The sequence below is a fragment of the Sinohyriopsis cumingii genome, chromosome 12 (genome assembly GCF_028554795.1).
Source record: "Sinohyriopsis cumingii isolate HCF-2022 chromosome 12, ASM2855479v2, whole genome shotgun sequence".
NCBI lineage: Eukaryota > Metazoa > Mollusca > Bivalvia > Unionida > Unionidae > Sinohyriopsis > Sinohyriopsis cumingii.
The window spans coordinates 32,324,529-32,348,749 of record NC_142972.1 but is presented as its reverse complement, the minus strand read 5'-3'; the positions used below and the strand labels follow the sequence as shown (position 1 = coordinate 32,348,749).

The following is a 24,221-nucleotide window of genomic DNA, read 5'->3' as shown; positions in this document are numbered from 1 at the left end:
GCATCTAGTACCATTTGTGTAAGTATTTGGTATGACACGGCCGGGGGTCGAACTCGAAGTATTACAATTCAACATGCCATCTTATATACTAAAAAGACGTTCTTTGTTTAATGAGTAACTTATCTTACAATAGTTCACCAACAGGCTTGAAATGTTTTGCATATCATTTTATTCGGTAAATTCTAGTGAAATTGTATACATTATTGGCTCATATTTTGCACCAGCAAATAGCAATTTGAGGCAAAGAAACAATCGTTATTTCTTATGGAAATATTTATTAGATGTGTTATGTTGACCAAGTACTATAAACTTGTGTGACTGTGACCTACTTCTGCCTGACTATAATACCGTTATTTAGCAGCGGATTTTTTTATGTTTGTCTGTGTGCGTATTTTCGTTATACATACTGTCATCGTACACGTGAATAGTGTATTACGACTAAGAAATATACGTGACAACAAGTCAGAAATTGCTAAGATTAAACAATGTCGGAGTACGCAAGAAGTTTGTGTGTGTGTGATTTGTTTTTAATCGTAGGTTTAACAACTTTCCAGGCATATCGCTACGATGTCGCAGTTTATAGTGATATCTAGCACTGGGGCATTATGCCGCAGACATGCAACATCATGTTCCACCCAGTCGCATTATCCTGGCACAAGGCCAACCAGTCCTAACACTAACCTCTTAATACTGAGCGCCAAACGTGGTAGCTGCTAGTACCATTTTATAAGTCTTTGGTATGACTCGGTCGGGTTCGATCCCGCAACATCCCGCATCCGAGGTGGACGCTCTGACCATTTACGCCAACGCGGGAAGAACTTAAGCTATATATCAAAGGATATACGCTTTGGAAACATAATTTTATAGTCGTTTGTTAAACTGCTTTGATGTATTGTTTTTAAGGACATACAATAATTTCTACTAAAATGCAAATTCTTTATAATATTCGACATTAAATAAAGCGTTTTAAACACGAAAGATGTACTCAGACAGCACGTACAATTTTGAAATCACAAAATATCACGTATGCAACCAATCAAAACCGACCCGATCACGTGCAATAAATGTGTTCATACAGCGATGACAAAGGACATGATACAAATGTGATAAAGGGAAAGATTTTATTATATACATCATACCAAAACCATGATGGAACGGCGAAAAAAAAATTAGAAATCAAGTTAATTCAAAATTTATACCGGAAATGCATGCAAGGTTTGATTGTAAAACATACTTCTACTGATATTTTTGTTTAATTTATAAATCGAAATGTGCTTGCACCCATTTTATCCAGGGTTAGTTAAAACATTATATGGTCATATTTATTTCTAAATGTAAAAAATAACAAAACTGAAATAAAGCAAGGCACACAAATTATGAATGTGCAAAATCGCCCACGCTTTCAAGTACATTGCCATATAGCTGAATGGGTTATTGGACAGAGCAGTTATCGGACGCCGCTGATCTTATCAGTGGGGAGTCACACGGACTCAATATGCAACAGCGTAGTAAATATCCAGACAAATTTGTTTATGTTATTCACTACATTGCCGAACTGTCACTATTTGCAAGATGTCGAGTTTCACATGAAAATGCATTTTTTATGGGGCGTGATCGTTTCTATGTTCTGGGATAAATATTTGATTTGTTTTGTTTATTAGAAGAAATGCTGAATAAGTAGTCCGTTTGTTAATTTTCTAAACGCGTTTTTCGCGTTGTTTTATAATCTCTTAAGGATTCATGACCAATATACCCCACAGTTTGTTCTTTGTGTGTAGATCTATGTATTCACCTTAAATCGTCAATTAAATTAGAGAACCGTGCCGAAACATGTTGGACAATAAATCAATCGCCGGTGACACTCAATCTAAGAGATATACAAAAGTGAGCTATAATCAAAGGCGTTTAGAATTACTCTACTTCAAACTTAAAAAATGCAGTCTGATTATTATTTTTATTTTATTTTGATTAGTTTTGGTGGCAAACTTGCAGCAAGGTAAATGTGAAAAATGGGGATACTGTCTGAACTTGCACTGCGAAACAAAAGTGGAATCGTATTAACATTAGTAATACAAATATTGTATAAAAATATACTAACAAATCATCGCAGTACTTATATACTGGGCCAACAACAATGTAATGACTCTGGTTAATTCATATATGCAGATTTAGTGAACCATACTTGTTTTTCTTTCTTTTTTTGTTTGTGCAAACAATACACACTGACTGGCCTATAAAAGGCCTGAGCGGAATCAAAGTACTGGAACTACTGACAGATTTGTTCCTCTTAAAAGTAGATGGATATGATCCATTGTTTTCACCCTGAGGTATGTGTGCGACGTTATTTATTATCGTAAAACAATTCTGAGCAGCAAATGAATCAGTTCTTTAAAAGACTAAACACCTTAGCCTGCTTAACTTTGATGTATGATGCACTTAAGGAAAAATAAAGAAGAAACAGCATGATAAAAAAGATTCGTACCATATTTGATTGTTCAATAAACAATTCAACAACGCCTATATTTAATTTATTCATTTGCCACTGATGACTAAAATGTGCTGCAGCAGTGGTTCACAATCTCCAGGTCGCGACCCAAATCAGGGTCGAGGAGGGTCGTCAGGGTATTTTAAGGGTGGTAAAACTTAAAAATGTGGAAACGGAGTCGTGAGTCTCAGAAAAACTATATTTAGGGTCGCGCCAAAGGAAGTTTCGGAACCACTGTAAACCATGGAAATGCACGTTGCCGCGTGGTTCTATGTTATTGTGCTGTCTTTAAATCGAATAGCGCTAAATAGCTATCGTAACAAGTTGCCTAATACTATTTCATTTGTTCTTAAAATGAGTTTTTAAATCATTCTGAGTGTGATAGGCCATTGGATGCCTAACTTGATAGTTCAGGTGGAAAAAAAAACAACAACAAAAACAAACAACAACAAAAACAAAACATTCCACTATGAACAACTGTGTTTGGACTGTGTTTTGACGAGTCCGCTAGTATGGGATATTCCATTTGTTTACGCGGCGCACTGTTTCGTATGTATTCCCTGTGACTTATACGCTTGAAAAGGCGTATGCTCTTTCTAACGATGTATGGTCACGCGCTTTCACGTAAAGGCTGACTATTGCACTCTTAGGCTCAAAGCCTTATGGTGGAAATACCAGTAGCTGGCACCCATGTTTTTTTTCTTCCAAAGTAGATAATGATATATATTTACATTTTAGATCACAGCGAGAATTAGAGTTTTATGTAATCAAGAAATGAGATGACTTTATTCACGAAAGGGCAGACAAAATACCAGGGCCGTCTTAACAACATTGTAGGCTCTGGGCAAAGCAATGCGCTGGGGCCCCGTACCGGCCCTGCAATATGGGCAGCATGATGCCCCTAGAAGCGTGAGGCCCTGGGCAACTGCCCAGTGTGCCCATGCCTTAAGACGGTACTGCAAAATACTACTACTACTGATGCTACTACTTCTCTTACTGCTGCTACTATTGCTGCTGCTGCTATTACTACTACTACTACTTACTACTACTACTAATAAAATACTACTGCTACTACTACTACTACTACTACTAATAATAATAATTTTTGTCGTCGATGTCTGAAAACTACATTAGCTCAAAGAATATCAAAAATTCGCTACAGTATTTTGTACACAAAGAGACACATATCACATACAGCTTAGGAAATAATGTTTTCATATCATATACAGCTGACGAAATAATGTTAAAAGGCTCCGACCTCGGATGCGATAGGTCGTGTGTTCGAACCCCGGCCGAGTCATACCAAAGACTTATAAAAATGGTACTAACAGCTGCCTCGCATGGGGCTCAGCATTAATAGGTTCGTGTTAGGACTGGTCGGCCTTGTGTCAGGATAATGTGACTGGGTGGGACATCGTGTTACATGTCTGCGGAATGATGCCCCAGTGCTAGACATCACTATAAACTGCCACGCTGCAGACATCGTAGTAATAAGACTGAAGAATTGTTATAAAGCTACGTTCAAAATCCAGATCACACACAAATGATGTTATGTTTTCATATCATATACAGTTTAGGAAATAATGATGATTTATTATGTACAGTTTTAGGAAATACTGTTTTCATTTTGTCATTGTGGGGATGCGTTTGTGGTGCACACGTGACTTTAGGATAACTGACATTTATCGTTCGACTCTTCTCAAGGAAACCATTCAACGTGTAAATAGTAAATCATAAAGATTACATTAGTCCACAATAAACATCCTGCTAGCTATCTTTCTTAAGAGAGATTTCAGTATCGAGAATTTAAAAATCCAGTTTTAACAGGAACCGTGCATGCTTAGTTATTTTTTGTCTAATTTTTACCTCTGGCAATTAGAAGAAACACAAGGTGCATATTTACACTCTTGATACCATACATTTGTCTGCATTAAAATATTTATTTGAAATGATAAGTGTACAGATTTTCGACGATACTACTTAACTGTACCGCATGCATGATCTGATTAACCTTTAGAAAATATTTTGAAATAATGCATTAATTTTCTTTTACTGATTACAGAATAAATACAAAATGTACAGCCTTATCTTGAAAATAAAGAAAACTATAATAGCCATTTTAATTATTGATCGCTTTTCAATGGTAGAAGGCAGTTGAGATTGTAATCTCTTTTACAGCACTGAAAGAGAATTATGCAATAATTGCAATAACAAGAAAGATTGTGATACAAATATTGGCAGCACTGATTAGAATTTAATCCGAATTGCATAACAAGAGGTAATAAATCAATGCAGGACGAAAGTTGCGTTCAAGTACAATAAGCCGGTTTCCAATTGCCCCATTTACTCGCTTATTAGTCGAGTCCAACTGCAATGAATATATACCCAGCTCTGTCGTCGCATCAAGCAGATCAGGGTCTATGTCGCTTAATCGACTGATTACTCCTAACAAACTGCACGTACCCTGATCTGACCACGCATTATGCGACTGCAGGTCTAATTCTTTGCAGTTTGCAGTTGGACTCGATTATAAGTGAGTATATACGATGCTGTTTGTGCACCTGGAGCCATTATCTCTATAGTTTTGTGCTGTAATGTTTCGTTTCTCATTCATTCAAATTAATATCAATATATTAACAGCACAATACTAACAATTGCTATTAAAATAACGTAATTATTGACATTTTGAAAGAGGTTTACCATGGCAAAGACAACCACTTCAACCTAAATTAGGTATGTCTCACACCGAGAAAGGAATGTCATTTGCTTTGACATTTATCCATCAGTCAGACCTCACACTTTGTTAAGTTCTGTTTGGGTCTATATATTTCAGTCACTGTGGTGTGGCTTTCGTGTTTCACTGACAGATTTGTTTTTAAAAAAATGCGCGCAGAACACTGTTGTTGAATGAGGTTTATAAATATGTCTGTATCCAGGTGTAATTAATGCGTTTCACGCGAAGCTGATGCCCCGGTGTGTGGTTATACCACATTTGCTTTAGCATAATGCGCATAAAGATCAGTGTCTGTCTTGTTTGTTCTGCTGATTAGTCCTAACAAACTCCACGCCCAGATCTGCCAGCGTATTATTCGACTGTAGATCTGGGTCTGTGCAGTTTGCAGTTGGACTCGTCTTATAAGCGATTTTAGACGGTATTTACAATTTTTCCAGACCGCATCCAAAACCAATAACTGCATTCTGCGAATATACATTAGCCGAAAACATGAATCCAGTCAGATTATCCAGTCAACAGAAGAGATAATTTTTGAACATAGAACAATAACTGTTATCATCTCCTAATACATCTTAAGAATTCAGAGCGATAGAAATGATGTTGTTGTTGTTGTAAGGTTTAACGGCATTTTTCAGCACATGATAGGCTATACATGGCGGCCAGTATTAATGGTGGAGGAAGAACCCGGGAAAACTCCGGAAAGAACCACCGACCCACGAGAAGATACTGGCGAGCTTTCTCACATACCCACATTGGCTGAATCCGAGACTCGAACCTACGTAGACAGAGGTGAGATGGCAGTGATCCGTAACGGAGAGTGCTTTAGACCACTCGGCCACTCTGGGTCCCCGATAGAAATGATGATGCATAATGGGATTTCTTGATTAATCTGTTGCACATTAACTGGCGTGTATTCATATCAGTGTTGAATCAAAAGATAGTTTAGAATCCGTCTAAGTTCACGTAATCACCTGTCAACCATTTTGTAATTGCTTCATTACTCAGAAATGACAAATAATATATACATACATGGTTAGTCTTCAATCAAGCATAGAAGTCGTCTCCTTGAAAACTCTAATTTGCTTGACATCAGATGATCGTAAAAACGCGTCGCCCAGGAAAGGGTTAAGTAAAACTAACTGACCGGATCTGCGAATTCAGTAAGTAAAATTTAAATTTAATCTGAATTGTTTTTAAACATTGTTTTTATATAGGAATAGTGATCATGCCTGTTTTTTTTTTCTGGTATCGACTATCGACGTATCCCTCAGATGCCTTGAAATCTTCGCCCTTCGGGCTATTCGGGCTAGCGGTTCAACGGCTTCTTCAGGATTAGGCAAATATTGAAGCAGAAAACAAATAAAGACCGCCATATAAACGGATTCTAGTTCATTAATTTCTCTAAAGCATATATATTATATGAAATCTCTTTTCGATAGAAAATAAAACAAAACGTATCTTGCATTTTACCCTGGAACTTTCCGTTTAAAGCACGAAATTTTCATTCTGTTATTTCATTTTGAGCATAGTTGCATTAAAAGAAACGTGAGAACGTGTGTGACAGGGAATATTAATTGCAAATTAAACATTTCTAATAATTACATTTTTAAAGAATAGATTTTTATGCATTGTGCATAAATCTAAGAGAAATTATAGAATGGTGTCCTCAGTGGTTAGAGCGTCCGCCTCCGATACGAGAGGTCGGGGGTTCGAACCCCGACCGAGTCATACCAAATGCTTATAAAAATGGTACTAACAGCTGCCTCGCTAAACGCTCAACATTAAGAATTAGTGTTATGACTGGTCTGCCTGGTGTCAGGATAATGTGACTGGGTAGGACATCATGCTGCATGTCTGCGACATGATGCCCTAATTCTAGACATCACTACAAACTGCCACACTGCAGGCATCGTAGCGATATGACTGCAAAATTGTTAAAGCTACGTTATAAATCTAAACCAAACACACACAGAAAGCATTGCAAAGTTGTTCATATCAAAATTAACAAGTATTTTGTGCTAATAAATACAACTGCAAGATCACTATATCAAATACTTACTTGGTATTTTGGGAAAAAGGGTATACTACCAATATAAACGATCAAACGATATCTTAGGAGACGGGGTAAAATATTAGTATAAATGATTAAAATAGTATCTTAGGAAAGGGGGTAACATAGAAATAAATATGATCGAATGGTAACAAGTTAAAGAAAGACGCAGATTTTCATGAAAAATGCCGCAAGGTGATTGCCTTAAATGGAGACAACTCCAAACTTTCTCTCCCACTTTGTGGATTTGAAAATACATAAACAAATAAACTCAACTGGGTAAAAAAGTATTTTGAGCATCTTCCATCCCAAAATGTCACTTTCAGATTTATATTAGATCCTGAAACGAATTTATTTCTAAAATATTAAAGGGGATGGGAGTGTCGCTGAATTCAAACAGTAAGAACATGAATCATTAACCATGGCAACTACTCTTCATAGCATAAGAGCCTTAAAGGAGACCAGAAACCAATGGAAATATAGAATAATAATAAAAGTACTATAGCAGAAAACCTTATTCTGAAGTATCATCTGTGACCGTAATGCCAATATTTAAATATTGGCTAATCTTCTAGGAGCTGAATTTCCGTGACCTCGTATGCAAAATTTCCGCGCCTATTCGGTTACTTTCGGGATGTGACGTCATAGTAGCGACTCCAGCAGCCCAAGTGGGAGTTGCCAGAGTAAAAGACAATACCGTTTTGCGTTGCTTACGGGTGTAATAGAACATTAAGAAAAGCCTGTTGACATACAAAAAAAAAATTATTTTCCGAAAGATAAAGGCATAATGAAAGAATAGGTACATTATTACAAACGAGTCGATTTCAAAGCAACACCATACAGCACTATGTGCTCGTTACATTTCTCAAAGGAATGTTACGAGAGGGATTATGAAAAAATAGCAGCTCAAAGATACGCAAATGCTAGGCCTAGACTAACAGTTGGCGCTGTTCCAGACATACCTTTGGACATTTTAAATCCTGGGAAAAGTGTTAAATATGTGAGTTCCGAAAATAGGCAGAAGGACGAGTAAGTGACCACAAAATGCAACAATCAATCCACATATCTTTTATCTAAAAACAGCGGTGCTAAAAACAAATCTGATAGCCCGACACCCTGGGCCCCTTCTGGTTTTAGTTCCGGCCCATCATGTATTCAAAGTGAGGTGCCCGTCAGGCTTGTCGAAACAAAAATTGTTTGCCTGAGGAAACTTTGCGCTGGTGAAATGAGTAAATGTATTTCCAAGATGTTGACATACATGCCTTAACACGGCACAATCTAAATCAAATCACCACTGTCCTAGGTGAAATTTAGATTTGATTTTAATCAATTGGAAGCTTTGCTAAAAATAAGATTCTAAACCTGTCGTGTTTCGAGAAAACACAATTTTCAGTAATCTTATAAAAATTAAAAATTTAATAAAAAACGCATTGTATACATGTAGCATGCATAAACGGTAATCTGTAATAATTGGAACTGATATAAAACTATTCCTTGGGCAGTTTAAAAAGCAGCGATTAAAAAAAAAAAGGTCAAAGTTTCACATTAACTTCTGACAATAGAACGGGGGAGGACTATTGACCCCCCCCCCCTTGCCCCAATGTGCGACCTCCCATTTGACGTGTCTTTTCTCCCTGTGATACGCCTTATTATTCCCCCATGACAAGCCCCTTTTGCATATTCTGGTCAGTTCTGGCTAAATTGCAAAATAGCTAAAGTTTTGATTTAAGTACGCAAACGATAAAGTAGGTGTGACTAATGAACATAATCCGTATCCTTGCATTGATCTTGTGAAAAGGACTGCCCTTCGGACATACTTCAAAGAAACCATGTTCGACAGTGTGTGTATGCGTAAGCACTAGCAATTGATTACCAAATAAACGATGCCTATTTTCTTGTTACTTACGATGCCATGGACTTCATTTTAACAGTTCAAATCTGCAGTCACAAGTTACCGTACTTGTGGCAACTGTTTTTCTCACGTTTTATGCCCCACCTTATTTCCTTAGGTTTAAGCCTTAATGCATGTAACACTGTTTGCTGAATAAAATATTTATTCAGAATTAGTTCTTTAGGGCCACATATACTGCATGGTATATTTTGTTTTATTCCTTGTAATTTAATCATGATAATTAAACTTTTTATATACGGTAGAGGAATGTCAGGTGTTAACTGGCCGAGTTTCTTTGGCGGAAATGGAGATGCGATTTTGTTTGCAGAGAAAATTTCAAAGTGACCATTCATTTAAGCTAATTGGTGACAATTTTATTCTTTTAATTTTTTTAATACTACAGTACTGTTGTAGTTGTTTAAAAAAAATCTGAAATTTACTTGAATAATGTTTAATTTTCACGCTCTATTTACTGAAGAAGAAAAAAAGAAGAAAAAACTGTTGTATGATATTAATTATTTCGTCCAGTGCCGGTTTAGACGTGTGTGCGTGTGATTTGAATTTTTAACGTAGCTTTAACAATTTTTCAGTCATATCGCTACGATGTCTGCAGTGTGGCAGTTTAGACTGTGGATTGCATACGTTATATTTAAAAATGGTTTGGTGTTGGTTTTTTTTCTTCTGACAAATGAAAATTGACAGACATAATGTAATAATCGGGACTTCGCTGCGCAAAATTGAGAGATGTTACGAAATCGGGAGGTAGATGAGGAAATACCCCCAAAATCGGGAGGTTTTTCTCCCGGCTTGAGACTTGACAGGTATGAACTGTTCGGGCTTGTGGAATTTCATTCAGGACTTTAGTTTATTTAAGTCACCAGCCCGGGGCCTGTGCCTAACAAATTTATTTTAGCACTTACCAGTACAGTACATAAACTTTTATATGAGACTGCAGATTCAACTTTTGAATGTGCAACCCAAATCTGGTCTCCTGTCTGCCTCGCTCGCCAATGTTTATGTTTGTATTCGAGGACTGGCTAGTACAGCGTCACGGTACCACGTGATCTGTCGTCTCATCAAAACTCGGAAAAACTCGGCAATTTACGGAATCGTGGTATCTTCCACGCAATATAATCACTACCCGCTTACGATATTTAATTTATAAACATTGCAGTCGAATTAAAATCTGTAGAGAATTACATACGTAAAAGGAAAATTTTGATTTCTAGTCTCCTTTAAGGCATTCGACTAGACGTTGTCATACACCCATCTCTCTCTCTCTCTCTCTCTCTCTCTCTCTTATGCCCCGCACCTAGGGAATTAATCCGAACGCATATATTTGTGCAACTACTTCATACATCACTCAAAGTTTTAATATTGCATTTCAAATGATTTCATATATACCATTACAAGGGGGCACCCCTGCCCGCCAAAGTGGACACATCCGGTTAGTATTGTTCATCTTACTGACTTTCTTAGAAATTTGTGAGATCAGTTGATAAAATAGATCATGTATATATTGGTTGCTCTAATTCCATCGACTGACTCGTAACAAGAAATTAATAAAGTGCTTATACCTTTACTCGGTGTTTGTCTGTCCTTTGAACCCGAACATAACAGAGAGAAACAAACAGGTTCGAGTAGAGAGTTAAAATTCGTTCCCAGAATGACTCTCTCTCTCTCTCTCTCTCTCTCTCTCTGCATGTTAGAGTTCCATTTGTATTCAATATTTTCAATATTACTGTTGGGACGTACTACTGTCCTTTCCCAAGACAGGGTGCGAATATGTCTTGGGAGGGTGTGGGTACCTTGGGAGGGTGTGGATACCTAGGCCGTCTTTCGAGTTTTATAGACATGTTGTATGTTGCTACTAATATCAAAGGTTATGTACTCCCATTCTCGCCTCACATATATACGGACAAGTACATTCCATACTAGGATTTATTTACCACCATCTCAACAATAGTCAATAATAGTTAAATAATCACAAGTGATCTCAAAGACAAATGAAACTCAATTTGTCTTTAACTCGCGTACGAAAGGTTCCTGTTAAGTAGATGCAATCTTCGCTAGACTGAGGTTCCGATATGCTAACAGGGTTAACGTAAGGGAATCATGGCTAACGAAGATGAGTACATACCATCCTTATAAACTATATATTATATAAACCTATGGCTCATTCCTTTACTGGTGAATAGTAAGGGTTGTGGCTAGTGCTACTCCCCAATTTCCACATCTGTATATATGAAACACACACATGTGAAACAGTTAGGCAATAATGTTGCAATTTAATTACACGGATAATCAGTTGATATTTTTAAGTTCAGAGTAAAATAAACCGAAAAAAGCAGTATTAAATTGTAGGCCCCTAACTGTCGACATGTTACTAGAATTACCGAGCCATACGATAAGTAATCAGTAAATGGGCACTGTCATTTTGAAATATTTCCAAATTACTTTTAGATCTGTATTACCAACAAATGTCATCCCAAAATTCCAAGAAGTATTTTAGAAATCGACTTATAATCGTCACCCAGCGGTCTCAAAGCCAAACCCGTACCTTCGGAAATAAAGACTGGTTCCCTATCACAATGTGACACAAATCACAGACATTTAGTTTTATTTTAGAAAGGCTCCAGTCTTGCCAATCACATTCCATAGTGTCTGTCTGTCTGTCTCTTAAAGTATATATTTACAAATTATGGAATGATTACTTGAGAAAGAAATTCTTATGTCACGGTCGATATGTTTCCTAGTGAAGTTATTACTAACCAAGGTTGATATTTACCTGTATCATACGCATGCGTACACCCAGACCTCTCTGTCAAGCGCCGCTACTTTCATTTTATTTCGAAATAGTTTTTATCTTTAATACATCGACAACACGAGTGTTTTAAAGTGACTTCGATTTATTATTGACCAGGAAAACAGCGTCGTATTGATACAATTTTACAATATAAAAAACATTCGTGCTTGGATTAGGACATGGGTTGAAGGAATATACGGTTAGGCAAGTACATTTGTGACTTTTAGATCCCCGCAGTTGCCAAAAGTCGATTTCGAATATACTGGGAGTTTTTATATGTTATTTGGAACATACAGGTTGATAAATCTACTAAATGTTTAGATGTAGAAATACGAGTATCTGAAAATTTTGCCCTCCTTTTCTTATTATATCGTTCTTAAATGTCCGTGACAGGTCTCCGGTTCGGAATCGGCGATTCTATCAGTAATTTTTAGACCGAATCCGAAAAAACACTGTGCAAACTTTTGTGTGATACTCCACGCTAAGAGGATGATAAAATTTGCACAACCTTATGTATGTTTTAGGAGAAGGAGAGGGTGAGTCGTACTTCATAATACATAGAAAAAAACGTTCAATCCTTAGATCAAGTTTTGGACGCAAGAGTTTTGAAAAGTCCAACAGATTGCAAGATATTAAAGTATTTAGAATAGCCATTAATATTAAATACTTTGGGGGTGTCAGTGGAGAGAGAGAGTGGTCTTCAGAATGATTCTTGAGAGTGAAAATTTGGAACTGAGCAACTTTAAGCTGTCTATATATTATTTACATGTAGTGTCAGATGGGTTTATGGGCATTTTTATTTCACAGATTTCATGCTGACCATGCCCGATCGCTACTGAGAAGAAATTTGTTTACTTTCAGGGCTCTTCATGTCGCCAGTGTTGCGGGAAAGAGGGGTGAACTTCATCTTGATCATGGCGATCGAAGTTCAAGTGGAAAACATTCTCGGCTTCCTAGAGCTTTATTAGACTTCGATCTTCTGGTGTCTAACATAGAACGCTCTATAATGGCGGATCAAGAGAAGGCGCCCGTGCAGATAACACCACAGGATCTTCTGACTAAATCCAATCCTGGAATATACTTGCAAGAAAAGGACTTGACAAATCCAAGAGAACTATATAGCTTTGTGTCTAATAAAACTAAGTCAACGGAGGACTTGCGAACGGCTGTGAAGCAAGAGCTTGCTAGCAAGATAAAGGATGGTGGCTTGTTTCCTCATTTGAGTAAAGCTATAAGCATGAAAGACCTTAGAAGTGGGGCAAAAACTGTCTCCCCGAGGAAAGATGGAATGTCTTTTGCATCTATGCATCACAGAAATAAAAATATCAAGGACTTGAGAAACAGGAAGGACGGAGAAGAAGACAAGGAAAATTTGAAAAATCCCATAAACTTGCCATCTGTTAAAGGACATCTTGATGCGAACAAGGATGATTTAGCGAGGCCTTCTCTGCATCGTGATGTTTCGCTTCCAGGGTTACAGAAACGACCATATGTGTCCAAATCTGAAGACTTGAATGATAGAAAAATGTCTGAACTAGGAGGCAAGACAAACGAACATAAAACTCACGAATCAAATGGCATTGTCAAAAGAAAACTAGACAAATGGTTTTCGGAAATGCCAGAAGAAGTTGTTGACAAAGCCCAACGTGCTTTAATGGAGGAAAGCATTAGGGACCGCCTTGACTTGTACCAGAGCAAGCGTCAAGCAAAAGCCCAGACTCTTCATCCGAAACGCACCGGAGGCAGTAATTCAAGACGTGTGCCAAACACATACCTTCAGTTTAGCGCGAACTCGTTCGAAAACTTATGCCGAGAGGACAGCAATGATAAACTGAACAAATATAAACTTCAACAGAAGTCTTTACACAAACTGAAAATGCACGAACTGGACGAGACAGAAAGAGGTGAAAGCAAACAAATTGATAAGTTTGATTCCATTACAGCATCCATGACAGTTCCGGTGAAGCTTACTTCCAGTACGGCAAGATCAGAATCCAGGAACAGACAACAGGTTCTCCCAGCTCATGTTTTGTTAAATGGAATCGGTGTGAGTGGTGATACCCCAAATGAAAAGTCAGGTTTAAAGACTGTAAACATAAACGACGTGGCTCTTGATGCCGTAAGAACGCCGAATGAAGATTCATTCCAGAAAGGAGATAATTCTGAAACCATGTATTCTAACAGTATACATCACAGTAAGCTGCCAAATAAACACTGGTCAGAAGAAGACACACATGAATCAAAATTTCATCAGTCATTAGAGAAAATGTTTATGCGAATGAATACGTCGACTTTGGATGTACGTAGCGAAAACTCACTAAAGCAGACAATTCAAGCCGTTGAGATGCTAAGGAATACAAGACGAGAAAAGCATAATACTATCATAATTGGAAGTCCAATTGCAGAAGTGTACAGTGAGAATGATAGATCTAAGTGGAGACATAACGGTAGTCACGTTGAAAAGGTACACGTTTCAAATGATAAAAACATGAAAGGCTTCAATGTTGAAAAGACTGAAAACTCAAAAGAAGATAACATTGACAAAAGGATGACATTGATTCCGACGGCTGGAGAAACATATATGGGTGATGCGACCAGTATTTCCACAACAACAAGAAAGCATCGTCAAAGATCTGTGCTGAAAAAGTTCAACAAGCTAGAAGTATTTTCAGAATCACAAAAGAATCAAATGGCGATTAGCGAGTCTTACAATTCGCAGTTCAAACAGTCCAGTGAAAGTCACCAGCCTGCATCTGGTACAACTCATGAGTTTTCTGGATATAAACTTGACTTGAAGCCATATCCCCAGAAAACTCAACTTCGATATGATGGCGATATTGTAAAGTCAGAAGTCAGAGTTCAAGAGGTTGTTTTCCGATTCGAACCTGGAGAAGTAATAATTTCAAAGAAACCCAATGCACAAAATTATGGGCATAAGTCAAGTGAACGTGCACGGACTATATACGGGAAGTCATTAGTGAAGGAAGAGCGGAAGGAAGTAAAGGACGAAGGAGGTAGAGACACTAAGTCAGTCAAAAGTCATAAAACGTTGTATTATACATATACTGAGTCTCAAAGCCTAGAAAACGGCAAAACTGAAGAGAAGATTAGAACAGAGAGTATCTTGCCATCCCTTTCAGTTAACACTGTAAAAATGAACAAACTGAATCAACAAGACACATACGGTAACCATGACATCGGCGTAACAACAGAAAACTTTGACAACAAGATAGAAATTAATTATCCGCAGAATAACGACGACTCTATCTCTACACGGACTCCAGAGTTGCAAAAGCGACCTGAAACGCAAGAACTCGCCATAGAACCGGATTTAGTCGGTCCAGAAGTATCGGTATCCACTCCTCCTGGTGATGATAAAGATAAACCGCATGGATTGATTGCTACTAGTTCAGCATCAATCGAAACTTCGGCGAATGACATCGCACAGACTTTATCTAGGCATGGCTTGGAGGAGAAAGAGCAGCCGGCGAATAAGGATTCGGAATACGATGAAATCGCTTCCCACACGGATTCAATGAGCATTGAGATAGGCTTTGATTAGTTTTTATACAGTGTGGGAACAATTCGGTGTAATTCCACACGGGACATACTAGTTACATGTCAGCACGTGTATTTACCAACTTATGACATACGTTTCATGAAACAATTTTTTTCCTACCTACATAGTGATAGTTGAATAGGGTTCCAGATACAAATTATTTACAGCAGGTTTATATAGGGCATTTATAAAAAAAATAACTCTTTCGAAGATCGAACTATAAAGATGAATTTTTATGATATTGATCTTTAAGTCGAAATTTAGTTTAGGCTGAAAAATCTATTTATAGCTGTTATTTTGCTTATATTATTGTCATGAGTGTTATATAAACTCGTTTCTTCCTGGATATGTAATCATAAAAACAATTTATCACTTTAATTACGTATTTTCTTACTTAGCTCCCTGTAGTACAGGTGTTTACTTATCTATGATCACACAACCGCGAACATAATAGATCCAGGTCTACCGTTGCAAAATTATTAACAGACAGGGATCTAATTAGACCGATAAATCAGCCCCACATTCGGGATGATATTGACTGGAATTCCGAGGCTGATATTGCCTATCCATCAAAATATGCAAGAATCTTATGTCAATTTTGTTTGCACACTTAGGTGTACATTTTATACACTTTCCGGGTTTTCTCACGGCTGTGGGGCTAGCGTCGGCTGAAGGGGTCTTTTGGTGAGATGTGCATTATATTTCCGTAGCAAATCCTTTGCTTGGCAACTTGTAAATCCACGTGGAATAGCACAGCCCTCTGTTCTTTAGCCTAGATATGGTTATTACCAAATACCGGTAAGTGTCCAAACTGTGCACAGGTGTGTTCCGGAAAGATTTGCATGCAGCAAGTTTGCACATTTTGATTAACAGGTGACATTAGATCCACATATCGTCCATTAAAATCAATACAGACTGGGGTGAGGCGGTCGAGTAATTGGATTATGATCCAATGTATAACACCCAAACAATCGCGAATCTGAAAGACCCATAACTCATCAATAGATAGGGGTCCACGTTGTTGGCTGGAAATCACGAGTTAAGCTAGCAGAGTAGATCCATACGAAATATTTGGGTCCAAGCTGTTCGCAGGTTGCATTATATCATGCACGAACACAAATGTGTACTGTACTGTATTTGCAAATACTGTAAGAGATTACATAAGATGCATTAGATGTAGGCCAATTAAGTTTAATCAGTCTGTATATTTGACAATTAATAAGCCTTATTTTCTAGTTGAAACTTTAATAAAGGAAGCTTGGTTTGATTTTGGTATTTTATGCCACATCAGTATAAATAGATTTGTAGTGCTGATGCACTTGTCATAAAGTGCCTTGCCCAGGGACATGCTATGGTAGGTAAGCCAAGCCAAACCAAGCCAAGCCAAGCAAAGAAAGCCAAGCCAAGTGAAGCCAAACCAAGCCAAGAAAGCCAAGCAAAGAAAGCTAAGCCAAGTGAAACCAAACCAAGCCAAGCCAAGCCAAGACAAGACAAGACAAGACAAGACAAGACAAGGCAAGGCAAGGCAAGGCAAGCCAAGCCAAGCCAAGTCAAGCCAAGCCAAGCCAAGGCAAGGCAAGGCAATACAAGACTTTATTACACCCAGGTTGTAAAGATTATAAGAAAATTAACATGAAAATAGCGTGTGACGTTATTACATAATTCTTAACAGGGACTAGAAAATTCTAAAAACAATCTAAAAACCTGCAAATATTTTTAAGAACCGTCCGATACAGGTATTCATTAACTGGCTATATTTATAAACGTAAGTCTTGGAAGCATAGAAATGAGGTAAATGTTTTTGTCTTTCATCGTGAATAAAGAACATGACAGAAAATGTTGGTATCAATTCCTATTTCTTGAGATTGATAGAGTGTGCAATATATCTCGTTAAAGGGAATGTAGGTCAGATGGTAGGATTCGAATCCGCATCCTTTTGGTAGCGAGTCTGATACGCTAATTACTTGGCCACTTTGACTGCTGCCTGCATTATTCGCCTCTGACGGCTTGCAGGAGATCGCATCGAACCAATTATATATATATATATATATATATATATATATATATATATATATATATATATATATATATATATATATATATATATATATATATATATATATCAGATTACGAAAAGGAGGGCTTAGGAAGGGAATAAGGGAGGCTGACTATGGATAAGGGAAGATTGTTATATATTTTTAGAGCAGTAATACAAAATAATTCAGAGACTTGTGGAAGAGCTTTGTGTACTAAACATGTATTTTGTATTTTCATTTGACAGTCCACATAATTCGTTTAAAAGGCAAACAAACTATTAAATATCAGAAACCATCCGAATGTTTGTAATCGAAACAGTAACTATCTTTCAGGACTAGAGTTAGCTATTATTTCATTCGAATCCTCTCTGTTTCACATGGATAAGGAAAACCTAATTGTCTCCCTCCCCGCATCTGAGTAACACGCGTTCCATCGCCTCTTTATTGCGTTCTCTCAATTCTTTATTTAGCACTACACCATTGGAAAACATCATTTGTTGTTTTGATTTATTCATCATTTCCCGATAGATTGATAATATAAATAAACTGCATGAAAATGTCTTATTTGACAAATCCATTCATTTCCATTTCATGGTCTTATTCTGTTTACAGTATTGTCCTAAACTATACAAGAAAAGAAACCATACATATCTATTGATTTTCATCATTTATTGTTACAAATCTATTGATTTTCATCAATTATTATTACATATCTATTGATTTTCATAATTTATTGCTACATATATATTGATTTTCGTCATTTATTACTACATTTCTATTGATTTTCATCATTTATTGATACATATCTATTGATTTTCATCATTTATGGTTACATATCTATTGATTTTCATCATTTATTGCTACATATCTATTGATTTTCATCATTTATTGCTACATAGCTATTGATTTTCATCATTTATTGTTACAACACGAATATTGTTGGTAACAATGCTGTCTCCTTCCATTTTGCATTGATATATTTTCCATATTCAAAAGTAGCTTAATGTCGCCAAATCATGATAGTTTATGGCAATATTCGGCACATTTGCAAAGCTCATGATAAAATATATTGACAGACTAACTGTACGATAACGAAATCCAGTATTTTATCGTGTGCGTCAAGTGTACATCACCCTTTGTTCCCATTTTGTTCATCGCCTTTTGGAAAGAAAGCGAGGAAGATAGTATTGGAAAGAAAGCGAGGAAGATAGCACTGGAAAGAAAGCGAGGAAGAAAGCGTTGGAAAGAAAGCCAGGAAGATAGCATTGTAAAGAAAGCGAGGAAGATAGTATTGGAAAGAAAGCCAGGAAGATAGCATTGTAAAGAAAGCGAGGAAGAAAGCGTTGGAAAGAAAGCCAGGAAGATAGCATTGGAAAGAAAGCGAGGAAGATAACACTGGAAAGAAAGCGAGGAAGATAGCGTTGGAAAGAAAGCCAGGAAGATAGCATTGGAAAGAAAGCGAGGATGATAGCATTGGAAAGAAAGCGAGGAAGATAACATTGGAAAGAAGGCGAGGATGATAGCGTTGGAAAGAAAGCGAGGAAGATAGCATTGGAAAGAAAGCGAGGAAGATAGCATTGGAAAGAAAGCGAGGAAGATAGCATTGGAAAGAAAGCGAAGAAGATAACATTGGAAAGAAGGCGAGGATGATAGCGTTGGAAAAAAAGCGACGAAGATAGCATTGGAAAGAAAGCCAGGAAGATAGCATTGGAAAGAAAGCGAGGAAGATAACATTGGGAAGAAAGCGAGGAAGATAGCATTGGAAAGAAAGCCAGGAAGATAGCATTGGAAAGAAAGCGAGGAAGATAACATTAGGAAGAAAGCGAGGAAGATAGCATTGGAAAGAAAGCCAGGAAGATAGCATTTCATCCTTGAGAACAAGGAATGCAGCCTGAAATACACATACTTTGTCAGCTACCACATTTAGGTGTTCTCTCTTCATGCTCTTGGTTAGAATCTGATCATCAGCCTTAGTAGGCAACCTTGCTGGTCCTTAGAAAAGGCACTTTACTCTAATTGCCTTGGCACCAAACAAGGCACTTAAGCTGCTATGCTGTAAAACAACAAAGGAAAATTTTAAAGAGTTAATAAAACAAAGAGTACACCCTGTGCAACAGGGAATTACGAGTTGTGTAAAATTCAAGCGCTACTTCCCTTGTATGCTGACTGTACTGGTTTCCTCCCTTACACCAACAAACGTTAGAAAGGGTTCAAAGTAGGCATTGTTTCTTTCTCTGAACAAAAAATATACAGAAGATCCAGGAACAAGTGAATTAGTAATATACAATTAAAGACAGTGAAGCAACAGTAAAGTTCCAATAATGATAATAGAATGTAGAGAATGTGGAGGACGATGAAAAGTAGCAGCTGTACCCGAACTGTGCACACTCTTTAATGTACATTATTCCCGTGAGGGCAATAGTAGTATATTAAATACTGAAGGGGCAATCATTGTATACACAATACTAGAGAGCAATCATAGTATGTGAAATGCTGTATGGCAATCATAGTATGTGAAATACTGTATGGCAATCATAGTATTGAAATGCAAAAAAGCGCAGTCATGGTATGTGAAATGGAAAAAGCGCAATCATATTATGTAAAATGCTGGAGGGCAAACAGAGTATGTGAAATGCAGGAATGCAAACAAAGTATATGAAATACTGAAGGGCAATCATCGTATGGGAAATGCTTGAAGTCAGTCATATTATGTTAAATACAAGATGGGCAATCATAGCATGTAAAATGCTGGAGGGCAATCATGGTATGTAAAATGCTCGAGGGCAAACATGGTATGTGAAATGCTGAAGGGCAATCATATTATGTAAAATGCTGGAGGGCAAACATAGTATGTGAAATGCTGAAGGGCAATCATAGTATGCGAAAGGCAAGAAGAGCAAAGATATTACGTAAAATGCTGAAGGGCAAACATAGTATGTGAAATGATGAAGGGCAGTCATAGAGTGTGAAATATCGGAGGTCAGTGAAAGTATGGAAAATGCTGGCAAATAATTATAGGATGAGAATTGATGTGAATCATAGCGTTAGGAACGCTGGGGGCAATCATAGCGTTAGGAACGCTGGTGGCAATCAATGCATGGAACATGCTGGAGGGCACTCACATCATGGATGTGAATCCTAGCGTTAGGAACGCTGGGGGGCAATCATAGCATGGAACATGCTGGAGGGCACTCACATCATGGATGTGAATCATAGCGTTAGGAACGCTGGGGGCAATCATAGCATGGAACATGCTGGAGGGCACTCACATCATGGATGTGAATCACAGCGTTAGGAACGCTGGGGGCAATCATAGCATGGAACATGCTGGAGGGCAGTCACATCATGGATGTGAAATGCTGACAATATTCAATAAGAATCGATAGTGTATGTTTACTCTGAAGTACTTATGGTATCTGTTTTCTACCAAGAAATGCTATTAATTATGGATTTAAAATAAAAAAAAAACATTTGGCCATTACTGTTAACTTTATTTATACGAATGTCCATTACTGTTACCTCAAGAATAGAAATATACAGATACTTAAAAAAAAGTACTTTTGGCTATTACTGTAAACATTTTTTTATACATTCGGCCATTCTAGAGAATATAATTATACGGATAAATATATCTAATCCTTCCTCTAAAAAATGTGTGTGTGTGTGTGTGTGTGTGTGTGTGTGTGTGTCATCAGACTATACTGAGTCCATATTGCAGGATTGCGCGTCTGCTGGTAATAATAATAATAATAATAATAATTGAAATTCAGAATATTATCAAAGAACTTGTTGGAAAAAGCACCCCAACCCCCAAAAGGACGAAAGAAAACAACAACAAAGAAGCAAATAAAAACTACAACAACAGACAACAACTTTATAATACCAGGATTTCACAATGCTAGAACAAAGTGAACTGTGAACACGATTACCGTGGATTGTGAACACGAGTACCGTGGATTGTGAACTCGAGTACTGTGGATTGTGAACATGAGTACCATGGACTGTGAATCTCTTGTACTCTTTACCGTGGGTTGTGTGGATTGTGAACACGAGTACCATAGACTGTGAACAAGAGTACCGTGGATTGTGAACATGAGTACCATAGACTGTGAACAAGAGTACCGTGGATTGTGAACATAGGTACCGTGAATTTTATTTAAATAGCTTTAGTGTGTAAATAGTCATACTTGTCTTGGTTTCCTTACAGTGATTACAGTTCAGCAAAACAACGTATTGTGCAAGCGTGGCGTTATTTTTAAGTCGCAATATGAAAGTAATAAAACAGCTGCTGGATTTTGTTTTGTTGAATACATTCAAAGCTCAGTAAAATAATTTATCATATAGTAGATACACTTTGCCTATAGTGTGTGCAGTTTAATATTTTGATATTATAACATGTGAACATATCACTTTATGTGATTCTGGTTGGTCCAAATAAGCCCATGCAATGTTTGTGCAGTGTTCTCGTTACTAATTGGCTGCGATCGTGGGAAAACTATTTTTTAACCCCGCCTTCTTGAATGTTTGTTTTCAATGATCATTTTGGCAGCCATTTTTCAACTCGACCCGCGAAAGGGAAATTGAGGAAAATAATCTCGGCTGTCTGAATATGGACAATTTACCCCCACCGGGGTTTGTTATGACATGTATAACACTATCATCATAAGAAAAATGGAATGAAAATCCAAGACAAGAACAACACGAGAAGTAAAACTAAGGGTATTGCTCATTTTATAGCTGGTGTGTGAGGTGGGGATGGAGAGGACGATATATCTGTAACATAGAATACACCCTATATATTAAGTGTGGTTTAAATGTTAACTTACATACGTAAATAAAATCAGCCCTGTTCACAGAAGAATCCGGACCTAAAGCGGTCTCAATGCTGACAGAACTTTATCCAACTACAACATATTTACGCAGTAAGTATATGATGCAAGTCCGACTCAAAAAGATATTTGTTTACGTCTTCTGTACTGTCAATTGTTCCAATGCAAATACTGCAAATATGCAGTCACAAATACATTACAGTAAATATGAGAATTTCTGCATCCAGTAATCCCATTTCACATGAAAATCGCAATACTGTTGTGAAAGTGACATTTTAGGGTAAACATGTACTCTAGGCCTGCTGTGGACCGTATCAAACAACGTGACGTCACAAACACTGATCCTTCTGATTTTATCGTTATAAAATGTTCTGCTTATTCAGACAGATACGTATTCTTTGATTTACAGCTTGTAAAAAAAAGGTACAATCCACTTTTATTAGTTCAACTTCATTTGGTACTATATTTATGCACAACAAATGAAAGTCCACCGTCTGTCAGAATGAACAAAATTATTCATTCTTCTTTCTATCTAAATAATTTCCACTGAAATAAAAACTATGTGATAATAAGAATCTCAAATTAGTAATGATTTAATATTGAATTTATGAAACTCGTTGAATAATGTCCAGCTTTCATAAATTCAATATTAAATCATTACCCATATGAGATCCTCTATGTACGAAATGCATGAAAATCTCAAGACGCGAGTTTGGTCACTTAACCTCAGAGCCCTACTAGAGTGTAATGAAAATGACTCTAGATCTACCAGTGTGAGGTTATCAAGAAACCATGGTCCGTCCATCGAAACATGTGCGTTTCCTCTGGTTCCTAATATGGCTGATGGAAAACAGGTGTATCTTGCAACTCCTAAAATACTAAAATTAAAACCAAATATTATAAAACATCAAGGAGATTCGGAACAAAAACGGTTTTTGTACTAAACATTACATGGTGGTAGGAAAATGTATTTGTTTCGATGTAAATTCTGGAGATTTTTAAAATGTGTTTTTGAGGAATTTTTAGAACGTATGATTTTTGGATTCGTAATTTAATTTCATATAATTTTAACAAAGATGATCATCGTTGGACTTTTTGAATTATGTGATTCGAATGAAGAAAATGATTGTTAGAATTTTTTTATTATGTGATTCTACTGTGGTGCCTTTAACAAGTTCTATCAGTGTGAGGTGGCAAATTTCTGTCGATCTATGAAGAACACATTAGGTTGAGACCAGAGAATAATTAATTAGATTTATGGAGACAGGCGCTTGTTAAATCGCTATACTGCAAGAATTTCTTCTTGTGACACCGTTACAAGTAGACCAGGATGGAGACAGACAGACAATTAGTTAGGGAATTTAAATCAATTGGTAAGGACGAGTTAGGTATGAAGGGACCCAGTTAACTGAACTGAGCGAAGTGTTAGAGAATACAAGGTGCAACAGGCCGCGGAACGAGAGAAAGACGGACAAGCAGCTGAGCGTGAACGAGAGAAAGACAGACAAGCGGCTGAATGAGAGCTCGAACTAGCCAGATTACAGGCCGAATAAATGTCTAGAGAACGCAAACATATGTTAGACATGGAGAGAATGAGGATCGAAGCAGAGTCCAGAAGGGCTGAAGACCTGAATGAACGTTCAGGGCCCACAAGTAGGTAACCAAAAGACAGCCGACCCATACAGATCACCATGCCCATGTTTAAAGACAAGGACGGGATCACTGACAACTTTTTGACACAGTTCAAAAAGTTGGCTCTGGTTCATCAGCTATCCAAGGACCAGTGGGCTATCAATGTTTCGGCATTCTTACAGGGAGCAGCGAAAGACGT

At 37.3% G+C, this 24,221-nt stretch overlaps 1 protein-coding gene across 2 annotated transcripts in view; it reads left to right on the top strand.

The window, feature by feature from the left end:
* LOC149786205 (uncharacterized) overlaps positions 1 to 15,903 on the top strand; it is a 47,560-nt gene extending 31,657 nt beyond the window's left edge. For both annotated transcript variants that reach the window (XM_089976572.1, XM_089976573.1), the window contains exon 2: positions 12,828 to 15,903. In XM_089976572.1, the coding sequence (XP_089832698.1) occupies positions 12,828 to 15,528 (2,701 nt within the window). In that variant the 3' untranslated portion in view covers positions 15,529 to 15,903. The remainder of the gene's footprint in view (positions 1 to 12,827) is intronic.
* Positions 15,904 to 24,221: the final 8,318 nt, after the last annotated feature.